We start from the raw sequence: 21,681 nt of genomic DNA on the forward strand, positions 1-21,681 counted from the left end.
GCTCCTAGGCTAGTGCAGTCTTGTAGCATTTAAAGAGCGTAGTTTGTACATTCCCGTCTGAGAGATCAGATGGGAAGATGCAAGAGAAAGATTGCAATTAATTTTTATGTGTCTAGTTTAATAAACTAATAATGACAAGTATAACAGCTCCACACCTTTCATACAGGATTCTTAGTTTTCTGTCTTAGGTCATCTCTCCCTTCTTTGCCAGATACCCACCACCTTCCATCCATGGAGCATGATGGTGCTCTGGCTTTGGCTCTTCAGCAGCAAACCAAAGAGGAAGCCCTGGCAAGCCTGGAGGATGCAGGCTTGTTTTTTTGTCAGATCTGCCAGAAGAATCTCTCAGCCATGAACACAACGCGCCGAGAGCAGCATGTTAACAGGTGAAAGACCAGCATGGTGTGTCCTTTCCAGATCTTCTCCCCCTTAACCTCATCGGCTGCTCACTCAGCTTAGCCATTAAAGAACATGGTGGCAGGGGAATCTGCACGGTGGCATTGACCTTTATGGCTTGAATTAACAAGGCGGCTTGATCTCAGAGCAGAGGCTGATTGTCTTGCCCTGCAGGGCTTCTGCATGTGCGTGGTAAGGCCAGTGCTGCTTTCAGCAGCAGTGTGGCAGAGGAGCTGTGATTGTAAAGGGGCTATCAAAATTAATGAGGACCCACTGCTGCAGATTTTGAGATCTACCAATTTCAGCCGACAAAGTAATGTTTGCCCTATTTTGCTAAAAATTGTTCATCTGAGAACATCTGGCATGTCACTGTGTATCTGAGCTATGTGCGGAGGGAAAGGTGATACTATTCAGAAAGATGACTAAACTGAAATTAGTGTCCTTAATTTAACAGCCTCCTTAGTGGTAAACATCAAGTACTGTTAATATATTATGTACAGATAGGTCTTTGTAATTTAAAAGTCTGTGCTGCTCTGTTGAGAAAGTATCAGAAACAGCACATTTGAATGCTTGCAATTTCTTAATTCGAGCACTTTCAGAAGGCAAAAGTGATTTAATTTGTCCAGTCCTATGTCATGTTATTGAGTAGCTCACATTCATTAGGGTTGTCTGCACCTGCAGCTTTAGAGGTGTTATTGCTGTTTCTGGCTTCAGGTATTTACTGCTGCTTGAGAGGATAGAGGTTGTAAAACAGTGACAGTGTGTCAGAAATGGTTTTTGGAAATTAAGTCTGCTTTCTGAAATATTAAGCGTGTAATCGTATGATGACATTACAAGGTTATATTAGCAGTGGGTTTTTTTTGTAGTCTTCATCACAGGAGGTAAAGCTGTAGATGGATAGATGCACAGGCAAACTAGTAATCACCAGTCCTAGTGCATCAGATGAATGGGCTCTTAACACAGCCCTGTGTGTGTAGGTAGTGTGTGTCATTACCTAATTAGGGAGTGATTTTTATAATAGGTACTGCAGATCCAGGAGTTCACACCCCGAATCTCTTTGGAGAGGACAGAAAAAGAGCGATTAAAATTTTTTACATAGTTTTGGCCCACCAGAAATTATTACAAGTTCATCATCCTGCACTCCTGAGTGCAGTGTTGATTTCAGCTGCTCCCTTTTCTGTGACATAAACCCCTGTCCTTGTCAAGTGAGATACCTGACTTGAAAACACTTGTGTTCTTGACACTGCATGTGGTCATGCCTGCAAAAGTAGTATGAAGGACAAGAAGTAGTCAAGTTTTGAGTGAGGAAGATTTACCATTTCTCTGGTAGGGTGATTCATTTTTTAGCAGTGGTTCATAAATTAGCTGGAAAGTTAAAATGGATGCAGAAAGAGGGATTAGGTGATGAACACCTATTGAAGAAGGTTAATTGAAGGAGGTTATTACCTGCACTTGCTTCTGAGCAACATGTTTTTAATATGCTTCTGAGGCCGTAATCTCCATGTAACTGTTACATGTCATATTCATCACAGCAGTGGGCATGTAATTCTTGTTTCTTTAGGGGATGTTTCTGGCTGTTACAGATATTAGAGATGGTTGTTCTTCCTTTTCTTTAATATGGTTTAAATCTTAGCGTGCACAGTTTTAAAGTCTTCAGAGGTAAGTTTTGCCATCGTCTCACAGGTGTCTGGATGAGATGGAAGAAGCGCAGATGTCAGCCTCCAGCAGACCACTGGTCCCTGAATGTCCCATCTGCGGGAAGCAGTTCCAAACCTCACAGAGCCGAGTCAGTCACTTGAAACGCTGTGCTGTCGAGATGGATGTTCCTCCTAAGCTGCTTCTTCAGGCGGTGCAGTTGCAGGTGTCCACACTTGGTGATGCACCTCCTCAGTGTCCCAGGTAAGCTGGTAAAGATAAAAGATGCTGGTTACTTTCTTTGGCCTGAGAGACATTGAACCTGTGCTCCTGGGGATGAACGGTAGAAGCAAGGCAGGCTCGCGTGCTGGGTGAGCCCCAAGTCCAGAGAAGGTCAAGTAGAGCTGTGACCCAGTACCACATGAGGAGAATGTGGTAGTTAGTTGGAGAAATCATCTTGCTTTCCTTCAGAAGTGGTCGGGTGGTGGATGGCTTTAAAAGTCAGCAGGCAGGAGCAAAATGGGGAATAAATAATCTTACACTGGTTTGTCAGAATTACTTGTGCTCTATGAGGCAATTATGCAGTAAAGCTGAATGGTGTGTTTGAGCTTATTAAGCAAACCACACAGTACGAGTATGCAGTCTCTCCTCATCTGTCGTGCCAATGCCTCAGCTATTCGGGTTGTGGCTGTCCTGGATGTATGTGCTTTACATCCCGAGCCAAAGAGGAAACAGACGTGATGTTTTGAAATGTACTCAGTATAGAGCTGCATCTGCTGTCTTGGATTTGAGCAGAATCTTCAGAGTACAGCAAGTGGTGCCTGACTGAATTTGTAGAAGGGCTGGTAAGTCCCTTTGTGCTGAGGAAGGACCGTCGCCTGTTCCCTGTGGAAGCAGAAGAGGGGGAAAGCATTTTCTGGTCGTCTTGGTTTTGCCCTGCTTCAACTTGTTTTTTCCCCTTTGGTACAAAAAAGCATTCAAGGTAGAGACAGCAGATGTTTACAGCAGTGCTGTGGCCTTGTGCTTACCTTTTCAAAATAAGACTCTCTAAATTGCTCTAAATTCCATGGATGATAAGAATCCTTTGCGCCCTGCTAGGGAAGAAGGTACTGAATAGTTTTTCATTATCCTTGATACAGGAATCTCTCTGAGCAAGTAGAACAGCTGGTCTGGAGCACTCAGTGTTTCTTGTCTCCAATCCAGTCACATTAACTTGGGCTTCTTGCTGCATTCTTGTATTTCAGCAATCAACCAAACAGGTCAAAGCGAAAAGGCTCCTCCAAAGAAGACTCAAAGAAAATGCAGAAGAGGGCCAAAATGGAGACTAAGGATGAAGATTTGCTGGTTGCCATGGCAATGTCACGCTCTCTGTTGGAGCAAGAAAAGCAGGAACAAGCAAAATCAGTTACAAATGTGAAACCAGTGGCTGCTTTGCCCATCAAATGGAAGCCAGGATCAGGTATGTGTTAAAGCAAGTTAGTGTCAAAGGCAGTGTTATTGGAGAGTAATGTAAGACAACCTGATCTTCACTAAAACTTTCCCGTGGGTATAGGAGGGATGACAGCCCTGGTTTTGTTTTATTTAAGCTGTCAGAGCTTCAACAATATGCAGTATCCACACACAGTCAAGAAAGGCTGCAGGATGTCCATGGGTTTCAGTGAAATCCCTTAGGAATCCCATGCTTTTTTCCACTGATTGATTATTCTGAATCTGTAAAATATTCTTAAGATAAGCTGTTGTTTTTTGTAAAGCATGGAAGTGACAAGAAATAACATGAAAAGATTATTGTTATTTCTCCTGCAGTAGATTTTTTCCTATTCATCCTGTTGCAACCTGAATTAATGCAGCTTTTTCAGCCTTATCTCTGTTTTCTTTCTGTGGTGGACAAATGTGTATACTACATGCTCTTGAGCGTGTGCTTCGCTATTTTGGTGAGCAGAAAGGTTTAGGAAGGAAGACAACTGCCAGAGCAGTTGTGCCATGTAGAGCGGAGACTTTACTCTTCATGACCCTGCTCAGGTCTCCTCCTGCCAATAAGTACTCCCAGTTGGATTTGGGGTTGGGCATTAGTAAGGCAAAGGTAGTAAGACACAGAATTTCCAAATGAAAGCTGCTCAGCATTTGTGTGAGCTGTGGTTTGATATCATCAGTGACCAGTACACTAGAAAAGGAGTCCTTCATGGATTTGTTGGCATTTTTCTCTTCCTTTTTTGTGAAGCACTGCCATACAGGCACTGTTCCATGAGTCTGGGAAGGAGACTGCATGGATATCAGTTGCTTCCATAATGATCAGATTCTGTAGAGACGTGACAGCTCCCAACAGGCAGCAGAGCAGCGTGAGCAGTAGTCAGTTTTTTCTGGAGTTCATTTCTCCCCTAAGGGCGATACGAGGCTTCAGACTACCTGCGGAAATCTGAAGAGTTGTGTTCAGCTGGTAGCTGCCTTTCGGTCACCGACTACAGCACTTGAAGGAGCTGGCATGTTGAGTTCCTCTGCCCTATGTGTGCAGCTGTTTATTTATTTGAGTTCCTCTTCCTTTTCTTTTTAAAGAGAAAAAACGGCGTAAAAGAGGCCCAACTGCACCTCCACCATTACTGCTTCAGGATCCGGAGAAGGCCCGCAAAAGGATCCAAGAGCGAGTAGCTATGTTGCTTGCAGAAGAAGTGGAATTCCCTCCCACCCCTAGTCTTCCCACTAGTAGGATTTTGGAGGATGAATCTGGGAAAGCAACGTGGCTCTTGCCATTGTCCAAAACGAAGGAGTGCTTTTTATGGAATATCAGTGCTCTGACAGGACCCTACGACCTGGAATCATTCTACACTGCTGCATTAACCCCTCCAATTGTACCCTGGAAGCCTGTGCAGGTGGGATGCTCTTTTGTCCTTGCTCTGATATTTGTGTGCCATAATTCACTTGCCCTGTAACCCTTCTGTTTCCTCATTTGGTATTTAAATAAGTGATCCTCTGCTTCTGCATACTCACTGCTCATGCCCTGTTGTCCCATGGTCTTACACAGTTAAGTTTTATGATCTTGAACTTTCATTTCTCCCTTTTGGAGAGGAGACTGAGGCTCATGTTACAATGATATTCCTTGAGCTTTCAAAATATAAAACTGATGGGAAGAGGGTACTGAGTAAAGGGACCCCATACTGCTCATTTTGCCACTAGTTTGTCCCTGTTTACGGCAGCCTGACTCTTGTTTTCCTTCTTGGCACTTTTCTCTGATCAATTCTAGTATGAGCTTTGCCCGTGTACTGCACTCAGGAAGGATCTGGGTGTAAAGTTTAAACTGAAGACTGATATTTGTCTTGCACAGAGGAGAAGATGGGAGCGCCTAAAGTTGTAAAGTCAAGCATTTGCTCTTCAGGCTTTCCTTGTGCATCCCACTGCCTCTTGTTGCATATGAGCTTTGATCCAGTTTTCAGTTCCACTATTTCATTCCAGTTTCCACCTAGATCTTCTGCCTCTTTCAATGCTCTGTATTTTTATAAAAAGTGCCTACAGAAATAGACAAAGCTCTTTTAGTCTCTTATCTTATGACATACTTGCTCTCTGAGAAGAAGGATGTCACTTCTCTTCCTTCCCTCGTTCTTTCCTTGAAGAATTATTTGGTGCTGCTGTTCAAAAACTATTGTGCATATATAGGTGCTTTATTTAATGCTTCTTCCCTACTCAAAGACCAGAATTTTTCACGCTTATTGCAGGCTAGGGCTGTAGTGGAGGGACTCCATTCTATGAAGATTTTTGACCTTTCGTTCAAGCCAAAAAGTGCCAGAGAGGTTTAAAAATAAAAAGTAGAAGGGCTGTTAAAATCATGGCAAGAGTGTGTTTTCCCTCTGATTCTTTCCATTCACAGAAATGGCTAAACCATTTTTACTTAGAAATAAACAAACACAACTATTTTTATTGGGAAACAGAGACCAAACCTGGAAAATATCAGCTCTAAGGTGAAAGTTTGATTTAGTTACATGTAACTGCAAAAGCATTTCAGAACTCAGAACAGAAGCACCTGGAGAGCTTCAGCTGTGACTGTTGCCAGGCGCTCCAGCTATAGTGAAATATTTAGATGTTGGAGTGGGAGCATTTCCACCATCCTTTCTCCCTTCTTGGCAATTGCCTGCACAGACATGCTCCTGGAGAAACCACCTTTTCTGCATTTTCTGTTGTAGTTTCCTTTCTCCTGTTCAGAGCTGTCTTATGTCTGGAGAGTCCTTCAGAAAACTGCAGAGACCTTTTGTCTCAGAAGCCCCCAAACCTGGGGAATGCTCTGTAATCCTTTACTAGATGTTTCACAAGTATGAAGTAGAGACTGCACTCTGAACTCTACACATACATAAAATGAGACCTAATTTATTGTGTCTTTCCTTCCTCCCCTTTTGATTAGAATCATAAACCAGAGAACCTTCTGCCATCTGTGGAATCTGATCAGCCAAAAGCATCCCAGAAAATTCAGCCTGACCTCAGTTCTCATGAGCCCACTTGCACAGAGGTGGCAGGCCAAACTTCTGATGAATCCAAGTCCGGCTGTGAAGGAGACGGGCAGTTTTTATCTCACAGCCAGAAGGATGTCCAGACCCTGCAGGACCTAGTGGAGTTGGCCAGGGAAGGACTTACCCTTACTCAGTGGAAACTTGATGTTGACAACGTTCAGGCAGCGGAGCAGGCAGGTAAGTTCTGGCAGCTTTGTGAGCCCTGTCCTTGGTCCCTTCAGCTACACAGAGCCAGACTTGGGCTGTGCTAAGTTAGGAGAGCTGTGACAGCACCCACAGAATGTTGTTGCTGATCCAAGAGGTGATACTGTGGGGAGACATTTTTCTGCAGTAAGCTTTAGATACAGTCAAGACAAACATTTCTGAAATGGTTCATAAATCCCAGCATTTAAGAGAACTCCTGGACAGCAGATACTAAATTTTATTTTAAAATTCCCTTAAAGATATCGAAGTATTTTCTGCCAGGAGGGAGCCTGGACATGTTCAACAGCTGGGACAAAATCCTCATCCCTGCTATTTGGACAGTCTTTCTGTTATGTGCACTGTCTTTTCAGCTCTTTAGACAATTGGGCGAGAGAGCTGTGCAAGAGGGATGATTTTATGTTGGTACATCAATTACACAAACCTGAAGTTTATCTGCACCTATACAGAGTTGAAAAATTACACCACTTAGAATTCCTCTATGGGCAACTCTAATGTCCCCAGTCATAGCTGCATGTGGTGCACAACTGCACATTTCAAGGTCAGTGGTATCCCTTAAAATGGCCTGGCTGTTCAGCAGAATGTGTTGTGTGTCTCCTGTTCACCTGTGAAAGAGAACATGGTTGCTAAATTCACCTGTCTGCTTTTTCACTTGTGTATAATATTCCTCACTTCCCCTACTAAACTGCAGCAAATGATTCCTGGTCCTGTAAAAGTACTCCTGGGATTTCAGTGGAGGTATAGCTTCCCGGGTGACGGGAATCATTTCCACGCATAAATGTATATTGTGTGTGTAAATGAGACAGGTGGAGAAAAACTGTGCAGACGCAGATGCACCAGAAGCCATTTCTGAAGACATCAATTCTTTCTCTTGCTCTGCATCCTGTTCTGTGCACTCTGGAGCCTACCACGGGGGTCAGGCTGTGTGAAACTCATTTCACTGGCTGCCTCTGAGCACGAGGGCCCACAGCATTTTGTCTAAGTTGAAATGCAGATCCCAGATACATTCTGCCTGTCTGCTAGGATGAGACCGTGGCATGTCCCATCCCACTCTGTGTCATAGTTTTCTCCCACTGGGGGAGAACTGAGACGTGAAAGCAGAGAAGCACGCCCCACTCCACAGTTCCAGGATGATTTTGGCACACAATGGGTCTGCAGTAAATTGGTACTGGGGTACCCACAGCCTGTCACAGCCTGAGCCAAACCTTCCAGTGAAGGCCCGAGGGAGAGGCTGAGCCTTCAGCTCAGTCAGGCTGGTTATAGCAGCTGTCTCGGGGAGCTGTCATGGCCAGGATCCTGTCAGGAGTTCTTACATCACTGTGTCTCACAGAGAAGTTGTATGTGATTTGTGATGTGCATTTTCTTCTTTGAGGAAAAGAACTGACTTCCAGTGATACTCCACATAGTGGCTTTGTACCCCCATCCAAAGAGAAGGGCCTCCCGACGAGCAGCTGTAAAAGAGTAAGGACAACCCATTTTTTCCACTTTTTTTAAAATTTATCACTGTAAAAAAGAAGCTAATGCATTTGTGCAATTCGTAGAAGTATGGAATATTTCCCATTCCTTTCCATAGAAACAAAGAGGTGCTTAAGGTTCACAGTCATGCAGGAATCATCATGGGCACAGGTGAGATCAGCACATGAGGTGGTATTTCATTGATGTCCAGTGGTGGATTTTTCAGTACTTGTCCTACCTGATGAGAGAGAGATGATTTAAAATAACGGGTAACATAAGGCCAATTTGTCCATAGTTTATATAAAGAGAACCAGGTTAAAGAGTTGCGTTACAGCACTAGGAGTATTTGGGGGTAGGAACTAGGGATGCAGCTGCACCACATTAGGCAGTACTCTGCTTTAATGCCCAGGCTATCCAAGAGAAAACTGTCTGCAGCCCAGGAGAGACAGAGCTGCTTGGTGCTTCCTGCAGGCTCACACACCCAGCTACTTCGAGTGGTGCTGGATGGAGCTGTTCCTCCTCTGACACCTTCCTCTCCACACCGTGCTTTGCAGTGGAAGAGAGAATTCTTGCAAGGACTGGCTGACTTGCACTAAATTCTCTCATCTGGCATAAAAGCCTGGTCGATGATGTGGAATGCGGTGAGGGAAGATGAGCACTTTTTTTGGTGCTAATGTGAGCTTTTAAAAGATTTAGTATAGAAAATACTCAATTGTGGGAACACATATCAGAGGATCTAGCTTGAAAATCTGTGCTCTCGATGGTGACTGGGTGGAGAATACAGACGAGTAAGTCACAGATGACCTTTGTATCAAGCCACTAGTGTTCTGTAGATCACATCTTACCCCAGATGCACCAGTGGATATATAATCCTCTATGGATGTATAATCACTTTTCTTCAATTGAAGTGCATATAAAAAAAAACCCTAACTGATCTTCTTAGCAGGGTCATCCACTTTATCTGGTGAAACTTACTATCTTTGTTTGATAATAAATAATCATGCTATGAAAGCTGGTAGCTTCTGATGCCAGATAAATTTTGATGCCTTGAGAAAGCACTTTCATATTGTGCTAATAGAATTAAGAGACTTCTAAAGGGAGACAATTCTGTGAGGTGGGAATCTACTAAACTTAAGCATCCCAGCTACTTGTTACAGAAACTCTAGATATTCTTCGGGGGTATTAAAAAAAAAAGAAATCCTTAGCAGGAAAAACACGTCGTTTTATAAGCTTCTGAGTCTATTAAACCAGAGGCCTTTAGCAATACAGAAACTGTCCTGATGCTGTTGTTGAAACTCGGTTACTACCAGCAAAACCAGTATGATCAGTTTTTCAGATTTAGTTTGATTCCACGATAGTTTTCCTGAGCAAATAGAGCGTTGCTGAAGAGTTGGATTGCCAGTGGGAGAGATTTGTGCTTTATATGAGCACAGAGTGTAACCATGCAGAGCAAATACATCCATTGCATGGGTAACACATCCCTCACCCATGCTTAAGACGCTTGTCACATCTGTGGAGTCCAGCCTAGCCGGCCTCCTCGGTAGGAGAGAGTGTTCTGGTATGTTCTCCGACAGGAGCACATGCCCACTCGGAGCTGTCTTCAGACCAGTCTGTTTGCTTTGCACAGAGAATGGTGCAGCCAGGAGGTTTCTAGCCTTACTTAATTTCCCCATTCCTGATTCATAATTTTAGCATCAGCAGGAAAGCTGTTCTGGGCTTGCTGCCTGGAACGTAGCATCAGGAGTCTGTGTTTGCTGGCTTCCTGAGGTACTGTCTTGCAGGTATCCTACCTGCCAAGAATAAGAAAGCAAGAAACATCAGATTAGTTTCCAGACTGAGCTTCCTGTCTTCCCCTTGGAGATCAGTCCACACCACTGCCACGACATGCAGTCTTCTCTAGCCCACCTATGAAGGCCTGGAAGGAGTGTTCTGGTGGGTGTTGCTGTTTTGGTGCTAATTAGTGTTGGCTGCCTGCAAACACATGCTGGAGCAAGTAGAAAGGTTGGGTTTCCACGGTCCGCTGCTAATGTAGAAACCTAAAGAGCGATGTTGTTCCAGGTGGGTCTGCATCTCGTGCAGATGTTCACTGAAATAAAACTTGCAGTTCCTCAACTCTGCAGTAGGTTTGAAAAGCACAAGGTCAGTGATTAGTGTGTTAACTATAAACTGGTTCCAACTTACACCGGTTCCAGCTTACAGTCAGACAGCCTCTCAACCGTGAGCTGAGGGTATTTCACACTTCTCTGAAGCACTGGCCACCTCCAGAGCTACAACACTTGCCTGGAGGGATCCGAGTCTTTAGAAGATTGCCTGGGGTGGGTTTGTACTGGGAGCAGCTCCAGAGCAGAAGCAGAAGCAGAAGCATCATTGCTGTCTTTGGCACCATGCCCCAGCCCTGACCTTACCATCACCAGTGACCAGTCACAGGTAGCTCAGTCAACAAGCCCTGCCCAAAATTTCAGCAAGGGGTTCTAGAACAATAATAGAAATTATGTTTCTTTTTTATAACTGAGTGGAATTTTCAAAAGGGGTTTCAGTAACAAGCGCAGAAGTTCATTTGAGCTAGACACCTATATCAGTTTTATTCTATGTGGGCCCCTTGTTGCAGAGCTGTTCTTCTCAGCTGTCTTCGCGAGACAGTGAATGGGAGAAGAAAGGCTCATTACCCCATCCCTGAGTCATTCTCTTTCCTCTAATTATAGTGAACTGAGTTCAAGTCCGTCAAAGTGGAAATTACAGTTTCCTAAAAATGTGGTGGAAGGCAGTAGATCAAGAGACCAACTATAGGCAGTGGCTAGACCACATCAGGAAATGGTGTGGTGAAGATCTGAGGGTGATAATGTGCTGTAATATGAGGCAGAACAAGTACAGTAGAACACAACTGCTCTTTCTTCACAATTGCCAGACTGTGAAAAAGAAGAGGAAAACAAAGACAGAAATGTCTGTTAGACTTGTCTGCTTATTTGTCATATGAAAGACATGAAGTTGGTAATGCTGATGGCTGTCTTCAGGAGGCAAAGGCAGTGTATCCAGACTGGGGCCCATGGTACAACAATGCTGATAAACTGGGTTGTTCCCTTCTTATTTTTCAGGGGAATGTTGGACAGCTGTAACGTAACTTCTGTCTTTGTGTTCCTTCTGTGTTCTAGTCCTCTCTCAGGTTGCTGGCTGAAGATTTCAGTGCAATGGTCAACAACCCCCACTTAAGTGATGTCCAGTTCCAGGTGGACTGTGGGGAAGTCCTTTATGCCCACATGTTTGTGTTGTACGCACGGTGTCCACAGGCTGTTCAGGTTGTAAGTACTGCTGACTCACTTTCCTTCTCTGCTTCAGGAAAGCCCAGACTGCCCATCCCTACAGTTAATGCAACAGAATCAGCGCAGAGCACTGCTGGGCCTAACGGCAAGTGCCTCTGCAGCTGCACTGGTTTTTCCAGAAAACAGAATCCTGACAAGGTGGTGGAAAACGTGGTACTTTATCTGGGTGGACTGTGGGGAGGCAAGGATCCTTCCTTGCATTCTGCCCATGAGCAATGGAGGAAGCTTCCTGAGTGCTTTTTGCCCTGGAATATTTGTACCTGTGCAAGTGCAGACTGCCTTGTCCATCTTGGTGTGTTCTGCCTGTCACCCAGGCTGGGAAGCTTGAGTATGGAGTAGCAAGATTCTGGGAAGTACTTGAAAATAACCTCCACAGAAGTTTTGTCACTCTCAGAGTTGCTTTGGGGGTAGCTGCACTGAACTGTGCTATTTACAAGGCTAGTGAAGTGGTTCATATATTCCCAGAAGCATTTTGGGTTGAATAATTCCCAGCCTGTTCCTATGCAGCCTCCTGTCGGGACAGTGAAAGGCTCCGAGCCTAACATTTGAACTCTACTCTTTCACAGAGCTGCCACCAGTCCATACAGCCAGCTTCCTAATGAAAGGAGCTTTCTTTAAAGCTGTCTTTTTGGAAAGTTTAGTTTTATCCTCATGCCTGTTGGCAGTAGTTTCCACCCAAGGTGACTCAGACCATTTCTGAGGGGTCCACGAAAGTTCAGGGAGGGAAGCAAGTTCATACAGCAGTCTTAATATGAATTTTTTAAGGAATCTTCACAACTTTTAGCAAATATGCATGTGCCCACAAATCAAAGGACTTTAAAAACTATTGGGTTAGCCATGTTCTCTTATTATTTCCCTGCAGCTCTGGCTTCAGCATTCCCATCCACTGTGTGGGTAGAGATGTGGAATTGGCCCTATGCTGTATTTTTGATGCCTGCAGAGGGTGGTTTTCCTATAAGTTCCCACCTGCAGAGCAGCATTTCATGTTTATTTTCTGTATAGGTGCAGGAGTGCTCCTCTTTGTTGAAGATTTTGGGTAACAAGGAGACAGGAATTAATCAGAGATGACTTCAGAGCTCGTGTTTTCTGTTGCATGGCATCCCCAGATAGCACAGTACGTGATTTGGCTGGAAAGGAAGTGAGACCTCACTTAACTGGAGATATATTTTCACCAAAACCTGAGATCAAGTTGGGCCCACACAGATAACGGTCCAGTTCAGTGTAGTGGTATTTTGTATGGTGTCTCTTTTCCTGTGAGGCACCAGAGTTTTGGCAGTGCATCAAGGGTAGGTAAATTCGAAACAGATCAGAGGAAGCTCGCTTGTAGAGAGGTGTAGAAAACTGTGGAAATTGTGTTCTGGAAGTAATTTGATTCCAAAACTAACTGGAGAACTCTAAGACCACCTTTTATATGTGTGATTAAAACAAGTAATTAAACTTTATTGAAGCTAACAGCTGTAGGGTCAGGAAGGAAATGGCCTGTTCTGTATGAAGCTCTGCATAACTGGTCATCTCAGCTTCCCTCTGAGGCATCAGGTCCTGGTCCCAGGGTAGGACTTTGGCGAATGAAAGGAGTAAGCTGATAGGAGCAAGAGCATTGGTGTTGCTGTTCCTTTACTAGCAAACAGACTTTGTTTGCTTTCTTCTTTCTCCAGGTTCACAGCCAAGGGTTCTTAGTGGAAGAGGATGGGAACGCGCAGACGCGCCGGGTGCTGCTGAGTGACGTGACAGGAGAGGCAGTGTGTGCGTTCCTGCGATACCTTTATGCTGCTGATGCTGACATCCCTGCTGGGGTGCTGCCCCAGGTCGGGGCTCTGGCTGCCAGGTTTGTCTCGTGAGCATGTTTTGGATCCCCTCATGCTTTCAGCCCCGCAGGCCACAACTTGATATCTTCTGTTACAGTTTTAGTGGCTTACAAATTCCATAGTCCTCTGCTTTCATCTTAAATGAAACCTGCACATAAGAACATCCTACTCTCATTTTTTCCATGAGTCTCTCTTCAGGTCATATCTGTGTGAGATATTCTATGTTCAGTATATGCTTAGCAGAGTTTTGCCAAGAGTTTTGTCTCAGGATGTTTATTGGCAGCTGATGTTGATGATGATGAGCGTATCTTCTATACGTGATCCTCAAAGCGTTGCACTAGTGGTGCGCTTAATCTGAACAACACTTTGCAGAATGTATTGGATGCTTAGAACTCTAATGCGTTGTGTCAGCCGTGCTCTCGGTCGTGATCCCAGGCGTGTGCTAAGTAAAGTGCTTGAAGTAGGAGCAGTTGCTGAGATGCGGGGGGAAAATGGTTCGATCTTGCCAAAATGAATGTACTGTCACTCCAGAAAGCCATGAAGCTTGCACATGACAGACATTATCCAGCCCCAGCCATGCCACGGGGCTCTCACCAGTGCAAATGGCAAAGGGGTTTTAGTGTAGTCATATGGCTGTTTAGTCTTGAACATAAAAAAGGAAGAGCGAGCCTCATGCTTTTGTGTGGGTGACACCTGGAAAAGGAAATTCCAAATTTTAGGAGTATACTGGATCTTGGACATCTTAGGAGACCAGCATCCTCATGCAAATTCTTACACAAGGCTCACAAGAGCGAGCAGCCAAATAGTGAAGAAATACTGGAGGAGGAAAATACTAACATTACTATTATATTCTTGCAGGTTTGGTGTGAGGGAACTGATGGCAAAGTGTGAAAACAACACTGGAGAGAGTCAGGTGTCTTCTGGAGTGGATTCAGAAGATGATCTTATCTCTGTGAGGGATGACAAAGATTGTGAGGACAGAGCTGAGAACTTCCAAGACCTCTTGAAGTCAGTGTGGGTGGGTGAAGATGAGGAAGAAGTAGCTATGCTGAACCCTGAATGCCAGAAGGAAGATGACGATGGGGTGGGGGAACAGGAGCTGGAGGAAATCTATGAGTTTGCTGCAACTCAGAGAAGGATGGTTCAAGGTGAAACAGAGGTGAGCGAGGGAACAGACTGCAGCATCTGCAGTGATACTGAAGCAGCACAAGGTACAAACCAGCAAACTGAGGAAGAAGAGGTAAAGAGATCTGAATCTGCTTCAATAAGCAACAGCTTCAAAGATTTGAGGGATGACAATGATGTGGAAAGATCTAAATGTGACTTGTCTGCACAAGAAGAGAAAATGCAGAATATAAATAGGTGCAAGAGCACGGATGATCCACAGACCACTTTTGTGCCTCACCACAGTGAACCTCAAAAATGGGACGTAGCATCCCATGGTGCCACCGCTAATGAAGGAGAGACTGTTAGGAGATGTGAAGGTGTGAAGGATTCCGAGTCATCTCGGGTCTTACATGACGAGGCAGATCACTGTGGAAAACAGTTTCCTAGCTTCCACAGTGATACTGATGTAAATGAAAGTTATGAACGCTTGTTTTCTGCAACTCAAGGAGATTACTGTGAGCCTCCCCCAATGAAAGAAGTTATCAAAGAATCAGGAAAGGCCCCTAGTGAAAAACATGTTGATGTTAATGATTCAGTTCCGTACAGCAAGTCACAAAAAGACCTCTCTCCATGTAGGAATGGTTTTTATGGGAGTCCTCCTCCCAAACCTCATGTGCTCCTTTTTCCTGCTGTTGGCTCTTCACCTGCATCTCCAAAATCAGAGAGAAACTTTGCCAGAGAACATGTGTCAACACCAAAGCAAAACAAAATGGAAGAGTCATTCCCATCTGATGAAATACACTTTCAGAAGGCCAACAAGCTGGATACTGCATCAAGAAATGAGAACAGAATTTCTTCAACAGAGTTTCCCCACATTGCTTTAAACAAGCATACATCACTGGTCGTCAGAACTGAGGATGCTGCAGCTCAGAGGAACAAGGAGGGTGATGTTATTGTTCTATCTTCTGATGATGAAATGGAGTTACAAGACAAGAAGTTGCCAGAGTCAGGCTCTGCTCTGAAGAAAGGGGAAATCCCTGGGCAACTGATGTGTACAGACATAGAACAGGGTCCTGAGATACCAACACCTGAACATAACTCAGCAGTCACTGAAACAGAGCAGAGATCAACCCAAGTCTCACTTGGCATTACAGATACAGTGCATATAAGTAATGATGTAAAAATGTCTACAGAATTGCCTCTCAGCAGACAAACAAATGCTTATACAGAGACCAAACGGAGTCCAAACCTGAGCCCTGAAAAAAGGCTCAGTCATGAAATGTCTTCAGGTACAGACAGCTCCTGGCTAGTGCCAGACACACCGGCTCTGAGAAGTTTCTCAACACAGACTCAGGTCACAAGTATTAATTCTTTAAAGAGTCCAGGATCTAAACTCAGCCCAAAGAACTTAGCAACAGATAATAGTAACCATGAAATGACTGGAAATTTAACAGAAGTTCATCAAATGACATTGTCAGACAAACATTTGCCTATGGAGAACTCAGTCAGTGAAAGGAGCCCACCCAGCAGCCCAGCAGCAGAATCATTTTCCAAGAACTCCCCACTGGTTTTTCCTGTGGATCCAGTTCTCCTCTCCCCTGGCCACACCAACATAAAAAGAAAATGTGCCAAGATCTCATTTTTATCCAAATCTGTGCCTCCATGCCATGAACAATCAATGGAGGATAGAAGAAATATCAGTGTGATTGAAGTAGAGGACAGTGAAAAGGAAATAAGTCTGCCTTCTTTGAGTAGTAGTGTCTTGCTTTGTGACGAGCCCCCAATCCCCGTTGATGACTGCTGGCATGTTGAATATCTGTCACCAGTCAGAGGTAGCAGCCAGGACTCCAGCCAGGTCAGCCGTGCAAAGACCAGCACGGCCAGCAGCGCCAGACCTGGCTCTTGGCATGACCAGTGGGAGAGCCCAATCCACGCGCAGGAAATTAAGGGCAGTACCCCTCTTCGAGGAAGTCCTGTTGGCAGAAGAACAACTTTGCTGTGTCTTGAAAAGAGTCCTATTGAGGCATGTTCATCAGTGGGCCATAGGCCAAGTTACCTGAACTCCAAAATCTGGGATGACTGGAATGGAGAAGAGGAAGCTGAATCTCCAGAGATACTTCCTCTGTCTCAGAGGTTGCCAGCTGTTGCAGGTGCCTTTCAGACAGATCCTGTAAAGACTCCCGGTGAGATCTTGTATTGATACTAGCTTTATTGCACGAGGTTAAATTGGTTTTGTTTTAAGTGGTCATCTCACCTGTGGTTCACTCGATACATTGAAAGGGTCTTTTGGCCTTTTGATCTGAAGTAGTTGTTGGGGCCAGGCACAAAGAAGGTACAGTCATCTGATGTGGGAAAGAGCATATCTAAATGTGGGATTCCTGGAGCATAGCCTCTTATATTTCATTCACACTGGTTCTTTGATAGTGATGGTACTCCTTGCAGAAGCTCCGGGTACCTGGAGGGAAAAAACCTAACCAAAACAGAACACAAAACAGCCTTCAGCTTGCATGCTGGTGGGTATTTGTTCCCTGTAGTAGTGAGTGTGGGTGCTCTTACAGTCCTGCTTTTCACACATTCATGAAGCGATGCATGTGCTAACGTACTCGAGGACATCAAGTGAGCAACACGGTGGTGCAGGCACAGGGTTTCCTTGTGTTGATGCTGGCTGAGGGATGGCCTCTCCCTGCCCGTGCCTGGATGTCACGCATGTTTTCCTGCAAAGCTCTGCTGGCGCACTGCTGTCTTGTGCTGCCATCTGTGTACTAGTTCTGGGCCCTTGCTACAGACCTCTGCGTGCCTGGCACGTATCCGTGCGTGGTTCCTTCCATCCAAGACCAGTAACTGATCTCAGAGTATCTAATTAAATATATTATTAATTGTGCCATACTAAGTGATTAGTTTAACAGGTGTTTAGAGACTGACTGTCCTTCACAGTATCAGTAAATTGGTATCATTAAATCAGTATCTAACTCAGGACCCCAGAAGCTTGACTTGCTCAGTTTCTTCTTCAAGTCCCTATTATGGAATCTCCTTCCCAGGAGAACCACCACTTTACAGAATTCAGTAAACACGGGTTTTTTTAACTGCCCTGTAAACATTGCCTGTTCTAACAAAGCCCTGAATGGGCTTCATATTCAGATGTGACATATGTCTTAATTTAAGCTGTTTTCTGATTTAAAGTCAATAAAAACCAAGTATCCCAGGTTAGGGAAAAAAAAAAGTGTTGACTGTTCTGTCCAGACCAGGAAAAAAAAAAGTGTTGACTGTTGTGTCCAATATGAAGCTGAGTAATAATTAAAACAGCTTGTAGGAAAGTAGTGTTACTTGAACAATTATTATATAATATTAGAATATCTGCCACTAAAAGGGGAAGATACCCCTTTTTAAGTCCTTTCTATACTAATTCTGATCATGGTCATTTCATTCTGCTGCAGAACCTTCCTGTCAGGAGAACGACAAGCCTCCCAGCACTCCAGTGACACCAATGCCAGCTTACTCCATCATGGAGACGCCACAGCTGAAGAAGGAGTTGAGCAGGTTAGCATTACCTCCACGAGTACGTCTCTTTCTGAGCAGAAACTTGCTGGCAGGTAGTGTGTAAGAAAGCTCCTGGGCTGAAAGTGAAACCATGGTGAAGCTCTAGTCAGTATTTTCTGAGGTCATGTCCCACTTTTCCAGCTGACCACTGGACTTCCTGGCCTGAGCCTCTTCCTGAGCTGTGACAGTGGAAGGTGCAGCATTATTGAAATCTAAGCTCCCACGTTTCTCTTTCAGATTTGGAGTTCGTGCTCTCCCAAAACGCCAGATGGTGTTGAAGCTGAAGGAGATATTCCAGTATACTCACCAGGACATGGACTCTGACTTTGAGGATGAAATCCCGTCTTCCCAGCCTCCCCTGCAGAAGTCCCCGGCCAAACGCTCTAGGCAGTCAAAGGCAAAGGGGCCTGCAGGTGGAAAGCGTGCCAGTGCCTCCAGGGCTGCAGGCAGAAAGAAGCAGGTTGCTACGGCTTCTTCAGTGCTCCCTGTGGGGAGGGCTGATGATGACCTTGTTGGATCTCGTGAAGCGGGCTGTGCAGCACCCAAGGAGGGAACTGAAATGACACATCCCCCAGAAGGAGCCAAAGAGCAGAAGAGGTCATCTGCATCTCCAGAGAGATGGTCTCTGGCAGCTGATGGTGAGGAACCAATGCTCTTGGCATCTCAGGAGTCTGCAGTTTCTTCAGTGGATGGAAGCGACATCTCTTTTGGTTCACAGAGGTAGGGCAACAAAATACTAAACAAAACAGTCAGTGGTGCAGGACAGAGATGAGCTAGGAATGTGGCAAACAGGTGAGTGTCCATGTGGCCTACAGTGGCCCTGCCACCTCCTTAGGTGTCATTTGAAGGTCAACACTCTCCTACAAAAGAAACAGGCTTTGTTTTTTTAGTCTAATTCCCAGTGAGCTGTTCTCAGAACACAGAAGCGCTTGTGGCTGCATGCAGGCAAGGCCCAAATCTGGCATGTCTGGTCTCTGCGAGTTAGAGCGACAAGGAGCACTTGGTGTGAACCAAGAACCTGCAGCTAGAGCAGGAGAGGATGGCCCAGCCCTGCTCGGCAGAGGCTGCCACAGTGTGGTCAGCAGCAAGGAATGCCAGGCAGCTCCGGGGCTGGGTGAGCAGGGCCAGCGCTGTCATGGCTGGATGGGGAGGTTTGCAGAACATGTGCCGTGTTCTGCCTCGCTCATTTTGTGGGTGCTGGTATTGGAGAGTCTGTGATACTACAGAAGGTAGTCACAGGGTTGGTCTCCAGGGATTTGGGGAGCTCTGGTCCTGTGCTTCATGGCCTGTTCTTTCTTGATCTCTGGTCTACTTAATCTTGCTTTTAGTTCTTTCATGAATGGATTTGAAGCCTGTGCTTTTGCATCTGAGGAGGAGGAAGAGGAGCTTCCAGCATCTCAGGCAGCAGCTCGAGAAGAAGATAAGCTGGAGGCAGTAAGGTGCTACATCCGTTCGAACACAGCCCTCTACAACAAAATTCTCTTTTATGAGCCAATTGAGCTGGCTGAGCTGCACACAGAGCTGAAACAGAACGGCATTAAAATTTCCAAGGCAAAGCTGCTGGACTTTTTAGATGCTCACTGCATCACATTTACCACTGCCAGAGCCCGCAAAGAGAAGGAACAGAAAAGAAAGGGGAACAAAAAACAGAGAAGACGATACAGAATGAAGCCCACTCCTCCATCCTGAAAATTTTGTACATGGAGGCCTTCCTGATAAGCTGGAAACCCGGTTCCAGGCTGGTGCTAGCAGCGGTGCTGTGATCGGTGGGTGCACTGCTCCTCCTTGCGGCCTCTGTCCAGATGACACGCTGGAGAATGGGTCTGAACTGAGCTTCCGGTCCCAGCCCTCTGCTCCGAATTGCACAAACTCCTTTGTCGCTGTCCTGCCTTCAGCACGTAGGTCATCTGGAGCCTCTTTTTTCCTCCCCGTTTTCCTCCTGTGCCTTTTCTTTTCTTTCCATTTTTCTAATAGGTTTTAGGTCCCCAACTTTTCTTCGTGTTGGTGCTTCTAAAGGCAAGTGTGTCCCCCCAGTGACACTTGCCAAGACCTTTCTCCTGGCCTTGGGCTGTGAAATGCTTCACCCTTCAAGTTTCAGTATTCAGCAGAATAACCCACCTGCAAGAAACCAGTCCCCTTTCCCCTGTGTAAAGCACTGAGTGTTTAGACCCCAGTGATTTCTGTCTTCGTTTCTTCAGCATACAGTTTGCCCTGCTGATTGTTAAGGCAGGGAGCACTGTGGAAACACAATGCCTTTCTTCTGTCCCTGGTTCGATTTGCAATCTCTGGTAAAACTCCTTAATCTGTGTCTCTTAAATGGCTGCAAAATGGTGGATGTGTTTTTGTAGTGTATTTGTGACGTCTCCCAAAAGTGCCCTCTGACACCAGACATCATGTGAAAGCCCTTTAGATGCGAACATTCAGTTCTGTATGTTCACTTGCATGCTGGATCTGTGTTAAAGATACCGTCTGCTGCGTTTTCTGAGCAACATTTTACCTTGTCAGTGTAGCTTGAGCATGTCCTCGACTGAGATGTTTTTAAAGCGGTATTATAGTGACCACTGGATCTCTTCAGCACTTCTTATAACCTGATCTAAACCCACTTCCCTGATCAGTCTCATTTCCAAATTGGACTGATCTCAGGCTGCAAATTGTCTGGGACTCTTGGGGAGGTCTTGGACTCTAAATTGACATCTTTTATGTATTTACTTTCACAACATCTTCTGACTTTTGTCTGTTGTGGCAGTTCTGAGTCTGCAGAGAGTCTCACTCGACACAACACTTCAAAAAAAGAAGCCGGATTTCTAAATGTATTTATATATTTGGAACATACAAATATTTTTTCTATTTTTGATACAGTATATCCCCAGTTTTATTTGATTTATATTCTATATAATAAACAACTTGTAAGGTACTAATGACAAACTGTAAGTAATGTCTTATGACAGGCTTGGGGAGGGGTTCTAAGTGGCAACGCTGGGTCTAATCGAGAGCAGTAGAGTCTGCAGTCTGTGCCTGTACTGGCTGGAACCCCAAGCAGAGACCTGGAGAAAGAGGAGTTGTCAGGGGCGCCCGGCAGCAAGGAGAGGTGCAATGGGAGAGGTCACCTGGCAGCGGCTGGTGAAATGGCTGCCTGGAGAGAAATGAGCTGCCCGGCGCCTCTCTGTGCAGCCCAGAGGTGAGGGAGACTGGGGGGAAGGTGTTGGGGTCTGCAGGGAGGGTCCAGTCTGGCCTTGGAGGGGAGGGCTGCTGGTGGAGGAGAAATGGAGCGACTGCCAAATGAACCTCCTCTGTCAGGTGTCCGTGGTATGTATAATGGTGGGAGGACCTCCTAGCAAAGCCTTCTGCCATGTCTGGTGAATTTTCACAAATTTGGGATAGTTTTCTTCCCTGGCAGTCATATCATTTCTCCTCCCCTACCTTCTTGTGCAAGAGCTGCCAGGAGGTGGCTTTGTTATGTGAAAAGGACAAGGCTTGCCTTAAGTGGCATTCTAGGAAATGTTGTTCTCAGTGTACCGTGTATTTCTCTCTCAAATACACACTTCATAAACAGAAAAAGCTTCAGTCCTACTTACCAGTCTTCATATGGGAAAATAAATAAGATTTTAAGATAAATAAGATCCCAGCTTTTTTCTCTGTTTTTAGGTAAGACTTATAGTTATGATCAAAGATTTTGCAATCAATTATTACTTCTCAAGCTTCAGCGAATGCAGCGTCACAGTTCAGTGGGTATAAATT

General features: G+C 45.1%; 1 protein-coding gene across 5 annotated transcripts in view; it reads left to right on the top strand.

The window, feature by feature from the left end:
* Positions 1 to 21,561, top strand: part of SLX4 (SLX4 structure-specific endonuclease subunit) — a 33,629-nt gene extending 12,068 nt beyond the window's left edge. For 3 of the 5 annotated variants that reach the window (XM_074886300.1, XM_074886297.1, XM_074886301.1), the window contains 12 exons: positions 212 to 386; positions 2,080 to 2,295; positions 3,276 to 3,490; positions 4,582 to 4,895; positions 6,416 to 6,698; positions 8,095 to 8,183; positions 11,327 to 11,473; positions 13,150 to 13,319; positions 14,158 to 16,589; positions 17,841 to 17,943; positions 18,181 to 18,663; positions 19,272 to 20,868. In XM_074886300.1, the coding sequence (XP_074742401.1) occupies positions 212 to 386; positions 2,080 to 2,295; positions 3,276 to 3,490; positions 4,582 to 4,895; positions 6,416 to 6,698; positions 8,095 to 8,183; positions 11,327 to 11,473; positions 13,150 to 13,319; positions 14,158 to 16,589; positions 17,841 to 17,943; positions 18,181 to 18,663; positions 19,272 to 19,632 (4,988 nt within the window). In that variant the 3' untranslated portion in view covers positions 19,633 to 20,868. Of the gene's footprint in view, positions 1 to 211; positions 387 to 2,079; positions 2,296 to 3,275; positions 3,491 to 4,581; positions 4,896 to 6,415; positions 6,699 to 8,094; positions 8,184 to 11,326; positions 11,474 to 13,149; positions 13,320 to 14,157; positions 16,590 to 17,840; positions 17,944 to 18,180; positions 18,664 to 19,271 lie in introns of all 5 variants that reach the window. The other 2 variants (XM_074886299.1, XM_074886298.1) reach the window with 2 other exon arrangements.
* Positions 21,562 to 21,681: the final 120 nt, after the last annotated feature.

Source organism: Strix uralensis, chromosome 16 (genome assembly GCF_047716275.1).
Source record: "Strix uralensis isolate ZFMK-TIS-50842 chromosome 16, bStrUra1, whole genome shotgun sequence".
NCBI classification, from domain to species: domain Eukaryota; kingdom Metazoa; phylum Chordata; class Aves; order Strigiformes; family Strigidae; genus Strix; species Strix uralensis.